The 14845-nt window shown below is 51.0% G+C and overlaps 1 protein-coding gene across 1 annotated transcript in view; it reads left to right on the top strand.

The window, feature by feature from the left end:
- Positions 1-14845, top strand: part of FGD1 (FYVE, RhoGEF and PH domain containing 1) — a gene marked incomplete at its 3' end in the record, with an annotated part of 35131 nt that overhangs the window by 12920 nt on the left and 7366 nt on the right. Inside the window, exons 2-11 of the mRNA XM_082864483.1 lie at positions 3560-3733; positions 4038-4215; positions 4341-4779; positions 6065-6154; positions 6841-6989; positions 8363-8519; positions 8625-8763; positions 14002-14060; positions 14206-14352; positions 14745-14837. Of these exons, the coding sequence (XP_082720609.1) occupies positions 3560-3733; positions 4038-4215; positions 4341-4779; positions 6065-6154; positions 6841-6989; positions 8363-8519; positions 8625-8763; positions 14002-14060; positions 14206-14352; positions 14745-14837 (1625 nt within the window). The remainder of the gene's footprint in view (positions 1-3559; positions 3734-4037; positions 4216-4340; positions 4780-6064; positions 6155-6840; positions 6990-8362; positions 8520-8624; positions 8764-14001; positions 14061-14205; positions 14353-14744; positions 14838-14845) is intronic.

The raw sequence follows: 14845 nt of genomic DNA, 5'->3' as shown, positions 1-14845 counted from the left end.
TAAATGTAAAAAAATGGACTGGAGAAAATCAATGCAGGACTTAAGGGGTGTGGGGATGGGATAGGGAAGTGGGAAGGGCTGTGATATCTAGGGGAGGGAAAGGACCTCCCTTCAGAGCTCCCTGAGGGCAGAGATAGGATTTTCAACTCCCCCAGCACAGAATCTACCAGGCTCAGAGCAGAGCTCAGAAGTATTGAGGCAACTAAACTAAGCTGAAGGAAGCCAGGGAGTTTAGCAGGGTCTTGAGGGGCCATAAAGAACCAGCTGGGAAGCTTCTATTTTCCCCATGGGCAATGGGGAGTCATGGAAGGTTCTTGCGCAGATAAGTGGCATGACCTGAGCTGGAGGTCCATCTAGCCACCCGAAGGGAGCAAGACCTGGGGCCAAGGGGGCCACTAAGGGGAAACATAGGAGGAAACAGGGAAATGTAGGCAGAGGGACAGGGAGGGGGAGCCCTGCAATAGGAGAGAGATGGATCTTGAATCTTCTTCCCTCAGTGGAGCCCTGCCTGGTTCTTGGCCAGGCCTAGGCTCCTGAACTGAAGCCCTGTTGTCATAATCTGTGGGCAGGCTTGGGGGTGTTGCTCTTACTAGCCGCACTAGCTCATGACTTTCGGAAGCACTGACGCGCACCTCTGCCCCTCTAGATTCCCCTCTTTCCGAGCTTCCTCTTGGAGAGCAGGGTTAAGAAGTCCAGTCTCAGATCAGTCTGCTACAAGTCTGTCACTGACTTGCTGTGTGACCTCGGGCAAGTCACTGCCCCTCTCGCTGCCTTCATCTCTTCATTAGAAACTGGGCTGACAGTCCCTGCCCCTCTCACCTGGGAATCCAGGATGTCCCCGAATATTTGAATCCCATTCTGCATGGCTGCCTGCAAGGAGGCAGAGAGAAAGGAGGGGCAGGCCCATCTGTGCGCTCCCAGGTGAGGTGGGTGAGGAGGGAGCAGAGAGTGGACCAGAGCAAGGCCACAGAGGGTGGCATGGTCACCCTATCCCTGGGACAAGCAGTGGAGAGAGGGAGAGGCCCCAACTAGGGGCCCCACTGCCCTGTACCGACTGGGTGGGAGGGCTTGCCCAGGGAGGCCTGCCTGCTTTGAGGTGTGGAGACAGGGCCAGGTGGGCGCCTCCAGGCCCAAGGAGGCAGACAAGGGGCACCTGGGACCCTGGCACCTATGTGTGTAACCCTGAGAGGGGTCTCTGCACGGTGGGGTGCCTGGCTTTGCTCTCTGGATCTCTGGTCCTTTCAGCTGCTCTCTGTGTCTCTCACTTTCTCTAGCCATATTGTCTCTCGAACTATGTCTCTGCATGTGCCGCCCTCCAGGTGATTCATCCCCCTCAACCCCAAGCCCAGGGGGAGGACAGGGCAGGACCAGGCCAGGATGTGCTGAGCAGGGCAGGGTAAGCAGCCCAGCTGAGCTGAGAGGAGCACCTTCTCCCTCCCAGCCAGGGCCCTGCCTGCTCAGGTGGGAAAGGAAGTAAGGAAACTGCACCCAAAGCCAGGTACAGAGTGAGGGTGGGGGCCTCAGCCTGTGGCCTGGGGCACCTTGTTCCTTCAGGGCTAGGAGGGGACCATGGCCTGAGGCCCCTGGGGCCTTTGCGACTGGATTGTGGCCTGGATGGAGTCAGAGACCCTGGGAAGCTGCTGGAACCCTGTGGGTTGGGCTACTCCCTTCCCTCCAGGACTGGGAGAGCTAAAATTCCCTGCTGTTCTTTCTGCCTGTGACCCGGTAGGGTATCTTTGTGTTGTAGCTGTATGTTTTTGCAACAGAGGCCGCATGTGAAACCATGACTATTTAGACCACGAGGCAAGTGTCATGTGGGTGTGTATACCTGAGCCCCTAAGACCCAGGGACTCCATGGACATGTTTGTTTCATGAGTATGACATAGTAAATTATGCCATGTGTCTGTGATTGTGTGTCTGTGTTTCTGGGTACATGCTGGCATGTGACTTTGTGCTGTTTTGCCACTGTGCAAGGTTGTGTCTGACATGGTATAATGACCCTGTGTGGCTATAGTCTTGTCAATGTGTGAACCGTTTGCAGGTGTGTGAACCTGCAACACCATATCCTGGTGTTTATGACACCCTGTGGCCCTGCAATTGTGAGGTACAGGATAAATGGCACTGTATATCTTTGTGACTCGGTGGAACCATATTTGAAGAGTATGTAAGTGGGTATATGATGGTAAGTGGTTGGGTGATTGTTGTATGAGGCTGTGTGTGAAATTGTAGATTTGTCACTGTGTGACTTGCATCTTTGTGACTGTGCATGGCCACGTTTGCTGGTGCATGTGATACCGTGAGGCTGTGTGATAATATGTGAAGTTGTGACTGTGGGTCTTTGTGACTATGTGTGACCAGGCTTTCAGAAGCATGATTGCACATGATTGGATGTTTGAACTTGTGCGGCCCCAAAGTTAAGTGAAACAGTGTAAATAACCCCATGTGTCTCTGTGACTGGGTGGGCCCACTTGTGACTGGTCATGTATGAGACTGTGTGACACAGGTTAACAGACTCTCTGTGGCTGTGAGAGGCCACGTGGCTGTGGCACAGCAAAACTGGCACCATATGTGGTTGGGAGCTCTGGGGGCTCTTGGCTGCCACTCACCCTCTCGTCCTCACACCTGTTTGCCTGCATCCTTCCCTACAACAGCTTTTCATGGTTCCCTTCTGCCCACAGGATAGTCACCCAGCTCCTCAGACTGCCATGCAGGGCTTGCCCTCTCTACTCTACTCTTTCCCCTCCCCTTCTTCTCTATCATCTGAGACCCACCACAGCTCCCTGCCCATCCAGGCCACACTCCTTCCCTTAGGACATGCCATCCCTTGGTGCGGGGGGGGGGGTTGTTCCTCACACCTCCCAGATTGAATCTTCTCTCCCCAGTGTGACCATCATCTCCCCCAGGCCCAAAGACAAAGGTAGGTAGGGAGCCCACAGTGAAAGAAGAGGGACAGTGCAAAAAGGCCTCCCTTTTCTGAATTTTTTTGCCTGTTTAAAGCTGTTCCTATGACCTGAACTCTGGGTGCTGGCTGTGTGTTTGTGTGTGTAGGTGTGGAAATAGAGGATAGTACAGATTAGTGAGAAGCTGGCATTTTAAGAAGCAAAACTTTTGTTCATGAAATATAATTTCATCATTTTTAGCTATATAAAACCATAGAAAAGGAAGTCCAGATATCCTCAGGACCTTAAGAAAAAAGGTGAAGAATGGTTTAGGCTCAGCATCTCACTGTGGCTAAATAAACAAGAGTGCAAGCATGTACACAAACCATAGGCTGCTCGTGCTCACCCCCAGCCTGGTTAAACTCCCTAATAATAATGCCTGCTGACATACAAGAAATCAATGTACTAATCACAAAGAACTCTTGTCTGTTACTGAAAACAGCCAGCCACAACCCTGGGCCTGGCTCCCCGTCTGACGGCTGGGGTAAAGGCTTCCCAGAAAGGCAGTGTGGCCAGGAAAGGGGCTCAGGAAAACCCGATATCACAGGTACCTGCTAAGACATACAGCTTCCCAGTTGGGGTAATCAGTTGCTTCACACCCAGTTTCTCCCTTTCTGCAGGGCTGCACCAGGGAAACCGTATCCTGGTTAAAAGTTTGTCCCTTGACCCTGGCCAGAGCCTTGAGCCTCATCCAGAAGGTCCCCAGCGACTTCGCTCAGACCCAGGTCCCCCCACTGAAACCCCCAGCCAGCGTCCTTCACCACTGAAGCGGGCACCGGGCCCAAAGCCACAGGGTAAGTGGGTCCAGAGAGGGGCAGAAGAATGGCCCATGAGAGGGGACACAGGAGGGGAAAGGTTGGCCAGTGGGAGAGGAGAAGGCTTGTTAGAAGGACAGGAAGCACTGTGGTCTAGGGGCAAAGGGCTGAGACCTGGGGCTAACATGTGCATACTGGCATCTCACCTCAGGCCTGCTCTGTGCCTACCTCAGGCAAAGGTACAGACTGGGGGTTTGTGGAGGGGCCTGTGGTCTGGCTATGACAGCCAACTCCAAACTCAGCCCATTGGGATCTCCCCTCTTTTTCCCATCCATCTCTCTAGTCCCCCCAAAGCCCAGCTACCTGCAGATGCCCCGGATGCCCCCACCACCTGAGCCCATCCCACCCCCGCCATCACGCCCACTGCCTGCAGACCCCCGAGTAGCCAAAGGCCTGGCCTCCAGGGCAGAGGCCAGCCTCAGTTCTGCAGCAGTATCCTCACTGATTGAGAAATTTGAAAGGTGAGTCTGGTCCCCAGGGGACCCTGTGGGGGTAGGGTGGGCCTGGGATAGAAAGGACAGTTGTAAGACAGGCCTCTCAGTCAAGCTCATACCCTGCCTTCATGTGTGTCCACCACCCACCTCAGAGAGCCTGTGATTGTTGCCTCGGATAGGCCAGCCCCTGGCCCCAGCCCAGGTCCCGCAGAGCCAGCCATGTTGCCACAGCCACCCCTGCAGCCACCAGTGCCCCAGCTCCCCGAGGGCGAGGCCTCCCGCTGCCTGTTCCTGCTGGCTCCCGGGCCCCGGGACGGCGAGAAGGTGCCCAATCGGGACAGCGGTATTGACAGCATCAGCTCACCATCCAACAGCGAGGAGACCTGCTTCATCAGTGATGATGGGCCCCCCAGCCACATCCTCTGCCCTGGGCTCCCTGCCCTGGCCAGTGTCCCTGTTGCTTTGGCCGACCCCCACCGACCCAGCTCCCAGGAGGTCGATAGTGACCTGGAGGAGGAGGATGACGAGGAGGAGGATGAGAAGGACAGAGAAATCCCAGTGCCCCCGATGGAGAGACAAGAGTCTGTGGAGGTACTGACCCACGTTCACCGAGAGGCAGGACTGTGTGGAGAAATCAGGAGCCTGGCTTTTACACTTGATTCTTCCCCCAGCTCAGTATTTCTTGAAACAGGGCATTGTTTCCACTTGGAATGTTTGGCTTCCCTGGTCTCCTGGTACTAAATATCAGTAGCAGACCTGTACGCTGTCCCCCCATCACTGTAAATACAAAAATGACCATGGACAGTTCCAAATGCCCACTAGGAAAATTGTTCTACCCTCATCCAAGAACCACTAGCTGGACCTCAGTTTTTCCATCTTGAAGATGGGCATCATCGTTAGGGATCTTTAAAGTCCTGTTCCAACTGGAAAATCCCCAGATTCAGTAGCTATGTGACATTGGGCAAGTCTCTGCTGCCCCACCACAGCCTCAGTTTCCTTATTTGTAAAATGGAAAGTTTCACATCCAGAGAGACTTCCAGACAGCTGGCCTCCGGAGGGCCACAAGAGCTTAGAGCCCCCTAGGAACCTGAGGCTGTGGACAAAGGCTCTCAGCAGCAGGAATCCCTTTCTGTGCCCCAGCAGCGTAACACTGCTTCCAAAGGCATCCTTGCACTTAATTAGGTTGCAGCCAGAATACCTGCTCCGCCAGAACCCGGCTCAAATGTGGGGGCCGAGGTCTGGGACTCAGCAAATATGTGTCCAGTGAACAGGCAAGTGGCCCAACAGGCAATGAGTTTTATACATTTTTATACTTTTGGGTTTTCCTCACACCCCAGGTACTCAGTAAGCCTTTGCTGACAGTGAACTGAGTGGGTGAATAAATAACATTTGTAGTCTATTTAATCCATAGTCTAATATGTTTTATTTATATTAAATGATTTTGTTTTCTCAATTACAAATGGACTTAGGTCCTATTATTATCTGTATATGTAGATGAAGAGACTTAAATACAGAGCATTTATATAACTTATGCAGGCTAGTAAATGTCAGAGCTAGGATTTGGACCCAGAAAGTCTGACTTTCCAGCCCACACCTTAACCACTACACTATGCTGAGTGAATAGAGGGAGCAGATGGCTGGGTGAATGAGTGACCGAATGAGGAGTGCACGGCATCAGAATTGAGGGGTGACCTTTACGAAACACGGGGGAGTTAGGGGTGAACCTGTGGGGCTTATGGGTTCAGGGATGGGAGGTAGGGTTATCTCGGGGTGGCATTAGGCTTAGAGTAGCATTTGCACTATCTGAGAATTCTGGGGGTTTTGTGAAGATTAGGGTACAGGATGATGGACCAGCAGTTGCCTCTTCTCTCTGCAGTTGACTGTGCAGCAGAAGGTGTTCCACATTGCCAATGAGCTCCTGCAAACCGAGAAAGCCTATGTTTCCAGGCTCCACCTCCTGGATCAGGTGAATGGTCCCTCAGGGGTGCCGGGGCACCAGGACCTGGTAGGCGGGTGCCAAGGAGGAAGTAATAGGACCTGAGCCCAACCCTACCATTGGGGCCAGAATCTAGAGTTTGGTAAGGCTCCCCTCTGACCTTGACCCCCATCCTATCCCTGAAGCCAACTCTGATTCATGACCCCAAGCTTGATCTTTGTATCAACCCTCATTCCTAAACCTGGGTAGGTATACCAGCCCTGACTGCAACTCTGACCCAGATCCTGAATTAACCCCTGGCCGTGAACCACACTCTGAACCTCATTCTAACCCTGGACCTATTCCTGACCCCCAAACCCACTAGAATCCCTAAGGGTAGGAATTTTTGTCTGCTTTGTTCACTGCCTGGCACACAGTAGACACTCAAAAATATTTGTTAAATGAATGGATCTAATTCCAAATTTCTCTCTGATCCTGACCCTGATCCTGACTTCTCATTGTTCCAGTGCCTACCTTCAGATCCTAACCTTGACAACCTGAAATCCAACCCCACATTATAAGCCAAACTCCATTCCCTCACTCCTCAGTCTCAAGATCAGTGCTGATCCCAAAACTCCACAGAGCTGCCCAAAGACACTGCCCTCACCTGCCAGTTGCCCCTTGCCCAGCTAAGCCCCAGGCCCCACTGGGCTGATCTCTCCTGCCCTGCCCCATAGGTGTTCTGCGCCCGGCTGCTGGAAGAAGCTCGGAACCGCAGTTCCTTCCCGGCTGACGTCGTCCATGGCATCTTCTCTAACATCTGCTCCATCTATTGCTTCCACCAGCAGTTCCTGCTGCCTGAGCTAGAGAAGCGCATGGAGGAATGGTGAGGGGCCCCAGACCTAGGCTGCCCGCCTTCCTGTCCACTTGCCTGCAGAGCCCAGGCCAGATGTGTGCACAAGAGTTCATTCCTGCCTGCCCTCTCCCCTCACCACCTTTCACAGAAAGAATCAGGCCTAAGCTCTGCTTTCTAGGCCCTCCCAATCTATAATGAAAGACAGATCAGGACTCAGAAAATTACAACAGAATAATAGCAAAGCTCTAAAGAGTATGAGGTTAGGAGCCAAACTGGCTGGGGTCAAATTCCAGTTCTGCCTCTTGCTAGCTTTATGATGTTAAGCAAGTTTCTTAAATTACTCTGCTTCAGTTTCCTCAGCTGTGAAATGAGGGTAATAGTAATAGCCTACCTTGTAGGGTTATTTTAAGGATTAAATGAGTTGATACATGTAGAGAGCTTAAAACAGTACTTGGTATGTAATAAGTGCTAAATGAATGTGAGCTATTGTTTTTTTTGTTGTTTTGTTTGTTTTTGTTTGTTTTTATCAGTGCTATGATAGAGCTGAGAATGGGAGGCTGTGGGAATCCAGATAAAGGGACCAAAACTAGCCTGGGGGTTAAAGAAGGATTCAGGGAGGAGGTGAGATCTGAGCTGAGTCCTGAGGTAGAAGGGCAAGGTTCATAGGCAGTCTCCTGGCTTCCAAGCTCTCCTCTTCCAATTCATCCTTTAGCGTCTATACCACCTGCCATAATGGTCTTTCTGAACAACAATCAGACCATGTCACTTCCTGATTAAATCATCTCCATGCTCCCCACACCCACAGGATAAAGCGTGTCTGTGTGACCACAGACGGCTGGCATGAAGTCACTTCCTACATCTCCCCAACTACTATGACCCCTGAGGGCTGAACCAGGGCTGGTTCTCATGTCTCCCCCAGCAGACTGTGGCCAATGAAGGCTGGGACCAGGTTTGGTCCTCTGTGTCCTCCAGTAGACTGTGACTCCTGAGGAGTGCAACCAGGCCTGGTTACTTTGCCCTCCCCTACCTGACAGTGACCCTCTCAGGGCTCAGCTAAGTGTGACTCATTTGTGTCCCCAGAATCACCCAGCACAAGGCTGGGCACAGAATCAAAAAGCAGTGTATGAAGTCGCCCTTGCAGTAAGGTCAGAGCGGGTATTCCAGGACGTGTCATCCCTTGTGCTCAAGGCAGGGCAGAGTTGGGGTGGGTGGCAGCCCAGGCTGTGGTCTCAGGTCAAACTGAGCCTTTTGGCCTACTTTGTGTATAATATAAGCAGCATTTCCAAAGGAGCAGACTGGCTGAGAGGTAGATTTCCAGGACTGAGATAAGACCGGCCTACAGGGTGGGGGCATTGTGGGGGACAAGGATCAGCAGGACCACATCAGCCCCTGTTTCCCCCTAGGGACCGCTACCCACGCATTGGAGACATCCTGCAGAAGCTGGCACCCTTCCTCAAGATGTACGGCGAGTATGTGAAGAACTTTGACCGGGCCGTGGAGCTGGTCAACACCTGGACAGAGCGCTCTACCCAGTTTAAAGTGATCATCCATGAGGTGCAGGTAAGCAGTGAAGCTGGTTGGGGCCGACTGGGGTGGACAGGTCTGCAGGGACCCAGTCAAGGGTCTTTGGCCAGACCTGAACCCTCCTGCTTCTGCCTGTCACAGAAGGAGGAAGCCTGTGGCAACCTGACCTTGCAGCACCACATGCTGGAGCCTGTGCAGCGCATCCCCCGTTATGAGCTGCTTCTCAAGGACTATCTGTTAAAGCTGCCCCATGGCTCCCCGGACAGCAAGGATGCCCAAAGTGAGTGCACACAACGGGCCCTGCCCCCTCCACCCCAAGACTTAACTCACAGGGTCAGCCTTCCATTGCCACGTAATTGAGATCTCAGAATAGGACCTCCAAACTGAAAGGCCCACCTTGAGGGTCCAGAATGAGACCCCAGGATGAACCTCCAGGTTGAGATCTCTACCTGAGTACCCAGACAGAACATTCAGGAGTCCCCCCTCAGTCTGAAGTTCCCAACTGGAACTCCAGAGTTTGAGGGGCATACCCAGAAAGATCCCCTAAAGGGAGCCATCTGTTTCCTAGGTTGAGACCCCAAGGCTGACCCCTTGACTTGTCCTCAAACGAAGTTGTCCCAAGTGCAAAATGAAACTGAGTCTAAACCCCCAGGGACTGAGCCACCAGGCTAAGAGCCCAGACTGACCCTCTCAGGCCAAGTCCTCTTTACTGAATCTCCACAGCTGAGCTCCCCAGAAAGAGGCTTGTCTCATCAAACCCCTGACTTTCCATCCTCCACATTAGAGCTTCACTCCGTATCCACCAACCACTACCCAGAATGACCCTCCCAAAAGAACCCCCATGTCTGATCAGAACCCCACAGAATCACCTCTCCAGAACTGAGCACCTCAGACTGGACTCCATATTTTCTGCCTCCCAGATTTGGATCTCTAGGCTGAGATACCACCTCCTTAGACAAGTACTCACACACTGAACCACTAGAAAAGTGTTTCATTCTGATTTCTTCAGTATGAGACCCACTCCTCAGGGTCACACCCCAAAGAGTGCTGCCCAGAGTCTCCCCAACTTTCTCTCCCCAGGCTGTTACTTCCATTCATTCCTTCATTAATATAACAGCTATTTACTGAGCACCTCGGTGTTCTGTGCATTGTCCTAGGCACATGGGACATGGAGGTGAACAAGACAGACAAGGTCCTTGATCTCAGGGAGTGTGTATTATACTCGGGGAGATAGTAGACAAAAGTTATAAATACACTGGAGAACATTAGATAGGTGCTATGTGTGATTCAGAGAATAAGAGGGTAATGTGACAGTGACTGGGGGGTCAACTTTAGATTGAGTGGCCTCTCAGAATAGAGGATATTTGAGTCAACTCTGAATAAGAAGAAGGGAGCCACGTGCTGAGTAGGGAGGAGCATGTTCCAGGCAGAGGCAACAGCAGGTGCAGAGTTCCTAAGGGGGGGTGGGGGTGGGGCAGGGGGCGGCAGCTTGCATATCTCTGGACCAACAAGAGGACCAGTGTGACATGAGCATGACCAGTGAAGGTAGAATGGTGGAAGAAATAGGGCTGGAGACAGGAGCAAGACTTTGAAGGCCAAGATGAGGAGATGGATTTTATTCTGAGTGCAGTGGGTAGCCATGGCAAGGTTTTGATTAGGATCACTTGAGGAGCCAGAAAGGGAGCCGAGAGACCAGTTAGAAGCCTTTTGCAATAATCTGAGTGGGAAAGGTTGACTTGATGAGAATGGTAGCAGTGGAAGTAGTGAGAAATGGTTGGATTCAGAATATATTATATTTGAAAGTAGCACTGAAAAGAACTAGGGTGAATGGGTGTGGGGCTTGGGAGAGAGTCTCAAGAATGACTTGCATGCATATTTTTGGCTGGTGGTGATGGTTCCTGAGATGAGTTTAGGACTTTGATTTGGAGTTAGATGAGCCTAGAATCCCAGGGAGAGAGATTTGGATGTCACTAGCACAGGGATAGTGTGCAAAGCCATGAGGCTGGCCATAGTCACCAAGGGATTGAGTGTAAATGGAGAAGAAAAGGGGGCCAAGGACAAAGCTGAGGGAGGTGGAATCAGCAAAGGAGACTTAGAAGGAATAGCCCTAAAGGTAGGAGGAAAACCAAGAAAATGTGGGGTCCTGGAAGCCACAAGGGTCGGGAGCAGACAGTTGTGTCCACTGCTGTGTCCACTTCCTAAACTGAGCCCCTTCCACCCCACCAGATGGGGCACTTTGCTACCAAGCCTGGACTTCTAGAAAGAGCTAGAACACTAGAAAATTTGATAGCTGAACTCTACAAACAGACCTCTGCAGACTAAGTGCCTTAGTCCTTTCCCCGAAATGAGAATCCCCACTGAGGTATCAGGATGAACTATAAAACCTAAACCTCTAGAAAAAACCTTCCAGACTGACTACCTGGGATGAGCCCCATAGACTGACATCTCCAACCTGAGCCCTCAGGCTGAACCCAGTTTGAGGTCCCAGTTATAGATCCCCCACACTGGTTTCCCCAAACTAACATCCCCAGACTGAGTTTCCAAAATGCTCTCCCCATCCGGGGTGCTGAGAGTGGGTTCCCAGTCACAGCCCTCGGCCTGAGGTCCCAGAGGGAGATTCCCCCCAAAGAGCTTCCCAGTCTCATCTCCTTAGCCACCATTTTATAGACAGGTATTGCCAAACTGAGCACCCTAGATTACCCCCCGCCATTTACTGTCGGTCAGACTGAGACTTCTAGCTTGACCCCAAAAGAATGACTCTCCAGATGATGATGATACCTACCTCATAGAATTGTTTTGAGGATAAATGAGATGATCCAGGTGACGCTATTAGCACAGTACCTGGCACATGGTAAAGACTCAATAAATGTTAGTTGTTTTTATTACTGAATGCCCTGACTGATGCCCTCCATACTGAATGCCCCTAAAATCAGCCCCCAGATTGAGTTCACCTAACTTAGGTTCCTGTTTTATACCAATCTCAGCCCTATCTGAGTCCCTAGAATGAACTTCAGAGCTTGAGCTTGGCCAGCTGAGCTCCCCACATTGAGCCCAAAGATGAACCCCCCAGAAAGAACTTCCCAATCCAGTTTTCTGAGCTGCTCAGTATGAAAATCTCTGAATGAGAGCCAGCCTGAGATGTGCTCACTAAGCTCCCCAGCCCAAGATCTTAAGCTGACCTCTCTATTTTTTTTTACCCCTCAAGACTCAAATCCCCAGGTAGAGCCCCAGAAAGTACCTCCAGGTCTGAGCCCCCACTGAATCCTGGTTCCCCAGACTGACTCCCCCACTTTCTACTTCCCAGACTGAACTCTGGAGCCTGGACCCTAGACTCCCCAAACCAGGCCAGCTGGAACTCCTGGCCTGAGCAGCCTACCCTGAGCCCAAGACTGAACTCAAACCAAGATCCCAGACTGCCAAGCCCAGACCAGGCCCACCAGAGCTTCCAGACCAAGCTCCTACACAAAGCTCCCCAAAGCGCACTCCCTAGCCTGAACCCCCAAGTGAAATCCTGGACTGAAATCCCCACACTGAATCCCCAGACAGAGCCTACACACACTGGATCCCTGTAAATGCCAGTCTGTACCTCACACAATACACTTTGATAGCAAAGTGGTCTGAGCCCAGCGGCCTCCACAGGCCTGAACTTATATGCCCACAGCTTGCCAGAGTCTTCTTCCTGTCCCCTTCCCGGGGCACTGCCTACCTCCACAACCCAGCATGCCCGTTGCCCTGGGGTAGGGGAGATGCAGAATGTGTGGGAGAAAGGGCAGCTCTGATGTCAGCTCTGCTGCCTCCCAGGCAGATAGCCTAGGGCTGGCACCTCTTCTCTCTGAGTCTCAATTTCCTCATTGGACAAACAGGGCACATAGGGTTGTTGTGACAATTGAATGATGGCATGCAAAGCATCTGTTCAGGAGCCCAGGAGAGGATGGTGAGACCTTGGCCCCATCCTAGGGAGCTCCTAGTCTGCTGAGGGATGCAGATATATAAATACACAATGGATACGTAGTGTGACTGGTGGGACAGAGGGGAGCAAAGGGGAAGGTGGAAATCCAGACAGTATCCTAATCCAGCCTGGGAACTCAGGGCAGGCTTATAGGAGGAGGTGAGCTGAATTCAGAAGACTGAGTTGGCCAGGTGAAGCAAGACAGGACATGTTTAGAGAGGTGCAAGTGGAGAAAGCTGGAGAGGTCAACAGAAGCCAGATCACCAAGGGCCTTGAATGCCAGGCTAAAGGACTGGGTCTTTACCCTGAAGGCAAACGGAAACCACTGACAGATTTGAACAGAGGAGTGACAGCAAGCTGTATGTGAGAATGCTCCCTCTGGCAGCTAGGATGGAAAAGGGCTGGGAGGTTGGAGATGCACCTGAAAGGCCTGAACTGGGTTAGGGGCCACAGATCTTGAGCACCAAGACTTGGCCATGGAGGTCATTTTCCATGGTCATTTTCCTTGGTCATTTTCCCCTAGGAAAATAACACTTGGTTTGCCAACCATGTGGACCCTCTTCAGAAGCACCTGTGCTCCTCCATTACAGGCATATTTTCTGAGTGGGAAAATACAGCACCGTGCAGACAAGAGAGGGGTGCAGTGCAGCTGGGCCTCAAGCATGGGCAAGATTTGTTAGTGTGTGGAGATGCATAGGGACTTATTTCGTTTTTTTCTGATACCTGGTCACAATAGGAAATATGGAAATACAGGAAAGCTGAAAGAGGCAGGGAAGAAAATCACCTATGATATGAGACTCCAGAGAATAAGCGTGAGGAACATTTTGACATATTTTCTTCCTGGTGTTTTTTATACACGTATATTTGTGAAATTGAGATCATTTGGTATATACAAGTTTGTATCCTTTCCTTTTCTTAAAATGTCCTGAGCATTTCACAGATTATGAAAAACCCTACCAAAGCATCATTTGCAAAGGTTGTTTAGTATTGCATTATATGAATGCACATTTATTTAACTGGGTTGTTTCTGGTTTGACACTGTTGTAAACACCACGGCAATGAAAGTGTATTTGTACATAAAACGTGTATTTTCTTAGTATAGATTCCTATAATCAGAATTATTGAGACAAAGAATAGGATCATCTCTTTGCTTCATCTGACTTTTTTGTGATTATAAAAGTAATATGTGTTCTCTGTCAAAAATATGGAAAAAGAAGACAATAAAAATCACCCATAGTCCCATCATCCAGAGACAACTTGTTAAACATGGGTATATTTCCTTCCAGTTACATGTGTAACTATTATTGTTGTTTTTTTAATGGTAATAATAATCTTAAGCTTGTGTTTTATTGGCTGCCAGCTATTTCATGTCCTGTGATTCTGCTATTGTGGCATTAATTGAGTCAGTTTCTGATTTTAAGTGATGTTGCTATGGACATCTTTGAGGCTGGCACTTTCTGGAATGGGAAGGGTGTGGTCAGGCCAGGAGGAGGTATTCAGGGAGCAGAGAAGCTCCCAAGAGCCTTTTCTCTGCTAGCCCCCCCATCTGACCTCCCACTCTGCCCGCAGAGTCTCTGGAGCTGATAGCCACAGCAGCAGAGCACTCTAATGCTGCCATCCGCAAAATGGTGAGTGGTCCTTCTAACCCCTGCCCTTCCTTGGCCAAGCCACCTATCTCGATCTCCGTTCTGGGGTGGGGGGCTTGCGACTTGTGGACATCTGAGGGGAGGCCAGCACCCCAAACCCTGCCTTTTATTCACTGTCTCCTGCCAGGAACGAATGCACAAGCTGCTGAAGGTATATGAGCTGCTAGGGGGTGAGGAAGACATTGTCAGCCCCACTAAAGAGCTCATAAAAGAAGGCCACATCCTTAAGCTGTCAGCAAAGAATGGGACCACTCAAGACCGATACCTCATACTAGTAAGTGCCACGGGTAGGGGTGCATGCCCCCCACCCCTGCCCGCCACATTGACCTGGTACTCACTCAAGGCTATACTTCCTGCTCTCCATTCTTTCCTCTACTAACTCATTGTATTTTCACTACCTTTACTGGGAATTTTTTTTCTCTCTACTTTACAGATAATGTAACTAAGACTTAGAGAGAAGTGACTTGCCCAAGGCCACCCAACTAGGAAGGGACTCCCATGCCTAGGCTCTTTCCTTGCAACCTTTGTGCCCAGTCTGGACTGTGTTTTCTCCACCTATTGCCTTGAGTCCCTAGCAGTAAAGCTTCGGGAGTAATAACGGAAGGGAGCTGGGCCACACCCCTTGTGGGTCCTCCACACATACATCTGAAACCTTTTCCTTCCTAGTTCAACGACCGCCTCCTTTACTGTGTGCCCAGGCTGCGGCTCCTTGGCCAGAAGTTTAGCGTGCGGGCACGCATCGATGTAGATGGCATGGAGGTGAGCAC

The sequence above is a fragment of the Leucopleurus acutus genome (assembly GCF_964270905.1).
Source record: "Leucopleurus acutus genome assembly, chromosome: X".
Taxonomy (NCBI): domain Eukaryota; kingdom Metazoa; phylum Chordata; class Mammalia; order Artiodactyla; family Delphinidae; genus Leucopleurus; species Leucopleurus acutus.
This window is presented reverse-complemented; position numbering and strand designations above follow the sequence as displayed.